This window comes from Ceratosolen solmsi, unplaced genomic scaffold (genome assembly GCF_000503995.2).
Source record: "Ceratosolen solmsi marchali unplaced genomic scaffold, CerSol_1.0 scaffold3, whole genome shotgun sequence".
NCBI lineage: Eukaryota > Metazoa > Arthropoda > Insecta > Hymenoptera > Agaonidae > Ceratosolen > Ceratosolen solmsi.
Window position 1 is genome coordinate 1198541 of NW_011948428.1, and position 5370 is coordinate 1203910.

Genomic DNA, 5370 nt, shown 5'->3' on the forward strand with positions numbered 1-5370 from the left:
GTGGGGGGGGGGGGGGGGGGGGGGGGGGGGGGGGGGGGGGGGGGGGGGGGGGGGGATACGAGCGAGCGAGTTTTCATGTCGTTCGCTTCGTTAGCCTCGGACGCTTTAGGAAGCTCGCAAACTTGCTGTGCGCCACATGAGCACATGATGGACCCGAGGCAGGGCAATGAATTTTTCAGTCACCGCGAGACAACGACATTCCGACTGTAGAGGAATCGCGGAATGTCGAGTGCGAGCAAACAGTGCGATCTAGAAATATACCACCGATATTTACTTAAAAGCACATTACGTCGATAAAGTCCCAAATCTCATTTCGTAAAAGGGATGAACTGGATTTTATAATAGCGCGACTTTATTAGCACAATATTTCCGATCGATCTCCGTCTTTCATCTCGTCACAATCCACCGGAGCCAGCAGCAGGATACACACGCGATCCCCTTGGAACAATTCCTGGACGCACCGAGTTGCACGGCCAATTAAATACCCTTAAGCTAAAAAGGACTCTAGCAGCCATGGAGGCCTCGAGCCTTTAGCGACAATTGATAAAAAGAAGCGATCCGGCGTTATAACGCATGCATAAACGCACCGGCGGTATGTCGAGGAGGGAGCGACCGTCGCTTCGGTTTGTTGTGGATGGCTGGCGAGAGGCGGTGGAGGAGGAGGAGGAGGAGAAAAAGGACCATAGTCGGTCGGTATGTGCGGTTCTCTTGCGTGGTCTTGTCTTCCAATTAACGTCATTGTTCCAGGCGCGTGTGTACACGCTTCCCCGGCCCGGGGCTTATACTACCTACTCGTAATCCCCTTCCCCTCTTCTACACTCTCGTTCTCGTTCGTTGTGCGGGACAAGCGACAGGACGGCAAGGGAAATCGTGGTGCGCGCCGAAGGGCCGGGAGGTCGAAGGATGATTTTGCGATGGAAAGGCTTTTGACGAATGGCTCGATAGTAATCGGTGATAGGAGCTTCGAGAATAACGATCGCTTACCAAATCATAGCCATCCTCCTCCTTTTTTTCATTTCTTTCTCACTTTTCTGTACCCCCCCCCTCCCGTGCCATAGCCATATCCACCACCATGTGCGACATACACGCTCTGTCTCTCTTTCGTATTACAGATCTAATTGTGTTTACCGGTGTGTAGCAGCGGTGGTGTCGTTGAATTGGATTTGGCCAATGATTGGAAATTGTGATTGAAATTTATTTGCCGCGACAGGCCGTGAAAAATGTCATCTATTATATCGAGACACGAATATGTTTGTTCCTCGGTTTACATAAAATCATTGCATATCTGAGGAGCCTTATTTCCTTGGCCTTCCACATACGATAAATTTCATATAAATTTATCTTACAGATTTTAGGAATGGCCAAGCGACTGGCGTTTTCCCTCTCTCTTACTCGTCGATGCGAGCGCCCTTTATTCGATATAATTTTATTTTATCGCTAATCGATGTTTAGAAATATCAGCATTACGAAATATACGATTCTAAAATTACGGGACAAATGAATCGTGACCGCGCTGATTACGATCACGGAGCAATGAAAAAGACAATTCGCTCCTAAAACGTTAAAGCACCTCGTTTTGCGCAATAAAAGCACCTTGTTCATCATTTAATAATGGGGAGCGTTTGCCGTGTACATTTGACTATTGGATTAATTAGCGCAAAAAGCACGTGAAGCGAGTGGACAGCGAACATGATGCGGCGTATTAATTAAGAGAGCCAACTGCGACTTTTAACTTATAGTTAGAAAATACCAGTGCCACGGCTCCTCGCATTTTCATTAGGAATTCGTGACAAAAGTATCGTCGGCCTCGACTCTCTCCTCTTCGTCAGGATTAATTTCATTCTCGTTGTGCTTGCGACCTCGTTCCCTCTCCTCTCTCTCTCTCTCTCTCTCTCTCTGTCATCACCCCATCACCCATCACCCATCACCCATCGCCCATGCCTGCCCCCTCATTTAGAAGGAAATAGAGAAAGATGACTGCGTGCGTGCCACGTCACCGCTACTTGGGCGCACCCGAGCGCTAAATATAATCAACAAATTTGCAAAGCGCGGCTCTGGAAGAAAACGACGATCCGTTAGACGGGCGTTGTCTCTTCACCCCTCCGCGCTTTCTTTCTAACAAATTGACAGCTTTGATTTATCAGCGCTGCATCGCTTCTTTTATTGGTACTCAATGCCGAATGGGATATAGATGAAGAAAAAAATACTCGATAGATCGTTCGTTGCTTGGACCGCCGCTGGTCTTTTCGTCTTTTACAGTGAATTTGGTCGTATCTGTGGCGGCGATTAATTTTTAGCAATATAAATACAATACAAAAGTCAATCATCAATGACTTATCGACATTTCAAAAAGCCCTTGTAGTAGACAGAGGCAATTGCAGTCTATTCGTACGCTGCAGAATATAGGCGATTAGGAGCTAAAATGAAAATTAGACGATACAAAGTACTTTAATGGTACTCGTTAGAAATCACTGTGAACGTTCGCTTTTCACCACGCGGGGCGTTTAAAAATTGCTTATCAGCTATCTCAACGTAATTCATATCGCCTATCTAATGAAAATTCATCGATCGTGCTTGCTGGACGAACACACTCTGCTCTGCATCCTTCGGCTTCCAGCCAAATTTCACTATGATTAATATATATTTTAAACTGGAGCCGTTTAGCTGAAATTTAACATATTTTCCAACTTGCCAATATCACCTCTCAATTATATCGATACGAAATGTACCCTATGGGCTTTTAAGGTCTCGTTGATCACATGATCTATAATTACGAGCGCGTTCCACGTACGATCAGCGAATGCCCGCGGCGCTGTAAATTTCAATTACTCGCGACTTACGCAGGAGCAAGCTTCTTTGTCGCGTTCCTCCTTGGCCGGCTCAAGTCTGGGGATGTGCTCCACGCCCCAAAGAGTCGGGCGTACCGAGCGAAAGGCCATGGAATCTATTTTTAAGGAGGTGAGAAACTAAGGAAAGAAGCCTCTTTGGCCGTGTCCAGAGGCAGCCGAGAGCCACTCGCCAGCTTATCTTCTCAGTTTTTTGCACTTGCGAGCGTTGCACTGCTCGCCAGAGTAATTTACGCGCGAGTGGTCGAACAAGGTCAAAGGTGGCGCTCACCGATGCGCGACTGAAAATTTTGAATTTTAACGCTTTCGTTGGGGATAGTCCATTAGGAGGATTTGCGCCAAATTTTGTCAAAGCGCTTTGACTTGCCGGCTAAGAATATTGAATGGACTTTCGCGCGATTTTCGGCTTACTATGGCTTATTTACGGAGCAGAAATTTAATCTCACAGTCTGCGCATGCGTGCTGCATAATTATAATAAGTTACAGCTAAATTTAACGATCGCTTTCATTAAACAACGAATACAATTAAATAAGCCTAAACATTTGTGGTATTTATAATATACAGGCTTTGCGGAGTTTTCGTTTTATACAAAAGTTATTTTCACATTAATATTGAAATACTTTTCTTCCTAAAAATGACCTTCCTGAATTTATTATATTGTTTGGTGAGTCCTTTTACTCTCTTAATAAAATACGAGATGTCATTTTCAAAAGCCCTTTAGATACAAAATATAATCTGCTCGTCACAAAAACTTTGGACATATATATTTTTTTTAACGAATGTAAGATGAAATATTAACATATAATTGAAATTCTTTTTCGAAAATATCTTTTAATTTTATCAAGTAATACTAATTTCTTTTTTTTTATTCATTTTACTTTATATATAAGTATTCCATAAAGCCTACTCGTCGTTTGTGTTCTTATCGTGTTACTTTAATTGTAATTAATTGCTTTATTTATCGCTTTTGAAGTTGACATTGAAGATTTTAACATAAAATGGTATTATTATGAATTAATTCATTTCAAGTATATATATATATATATATATATATATATATATATATATATATATATATAAATCCTATGTAAAAGATGTATTTCAGTTTAGTAAATGGTTCATTGTTTATTAGACTGGATTATATTATCCATTTTTCAGATTTTTTTATCCTTTTAATCCATTTATTTGAATAAGTTTTACGTATTCATATTAACGATGCAATATTTTTTATAAATAATACATTTTTAATAATATAGTAGACTTTTTTGTCACTGTATAATAAGGTATTATATATATGATTTAATGTAAGATAAATAAATGTAGAAGTAACGATAACACCCCCCCTCCCCCCACACACACACACAAACACAAACACAAACACACAAATATCAAGATAATAAATTACTCGCTCCATAAGATTATTAAAAATAATTATAAAGGACATAAAATGAACAAACATAAAAAGAATTTATATTTATTTAATCCGTTAAGCAATCAAGTTCTTCGACTAGTTCTTTATTTGAAAAAATTGTTATAATATGCTCGTCTGTTACAGATTGCAAGTTTCCACCAGCTTGGAGTGGGCGGTGGTTTCAGGACGGCAAAGAGGGTCCCGTAATAGTGAATTCAACACACTTTCTTGACAGAAAATGCAAAGCAAAAAATAGGGAAAAGTATCTTACCACGGAAGAAACGTAAGTTTATTTTTAAAAACTTGTTCAACAAACTTTAGCGAAAATGAAACTTTTGGCTCGGTCACTTTCTCACTACTAGTATTTATTTATTTATTTATTTATTTATTTATTTAGTGATATATTTTTATTTTTTAATATATATAAAAATCATATTGCAATAAATTATCAACGAATAATAAATTATCAATTAAAATGTTTGAAAGATCGAATCATTATATTCGAATGGACATAATTAATTATATAACTTGTGCGTCATTTTGTAATCATTTGCGCTCGTAGCCAATAAGCCAACTGTGTATAGAAAGTATTTTTAAGATATTTAGAAAGAACTTGTTACGCCTTGTTAAGCCTACGAAGTTTAGATTACGTGTAAAGATAGGCGTAAGATTATAAAAATTTTATTAAAAATTGCCTTTATCTGTGTTGTTTTCAGCGATGGAACCGGTATTTGCAACCGATGTATGGTCTTTACTGACAAGCATGTCAACGTTCTGCAATATCGTGAATGTAAGTCAATTCCATTTACTTGCATGAAGCATGCGATACACGTAAAAGCAGTTAGAGATATGAGCGGCAATATAACTCTCACCTTTTCCTTCGCGGCATGAAACTGTGCACTTTAATCAGATTGTTATAGATGGTATGGCTTTTATATGGGCAACGGAAACGCTGATTTTATTATTAAAATATAAAAAAATATATCATATATATGCATATAAATATACATAGTATTATGCTTTCATTTTAGTAGTATTTTAGTTTTTAGATAAAGAGTTTTAATAGTAATGATATTGTTATTAAAACACACAAATATACAAACAAACAGAAG

General features: G+C 39.0%; 1 protein-coding gene across 1 annotated transcript in view; it reads left to right on the forward strand.

Moving 5' to 3' along the window:
* The window catches only part of LOC105363683 (uncharacterized), a 199366-nt gene extending 194217 nt beyond the window's left edge, over window positions 1-5149 (forward strand). Inside the window, exons 4-5 of the mRNA XM_011501434.1 lie at window positions 4403-4541; window positions 4975-5149. Coding sequence (XP_011499736.1) covers window positions 4403-4541; window positions 4975-5149 — 314 coding nt within the window. The remainder of the gene's footprint in view (window positions 1-4402; window positions 4542-4974) is intronic.
* Window positions 5150-5370: the final 221 nt, after the last annotated feature.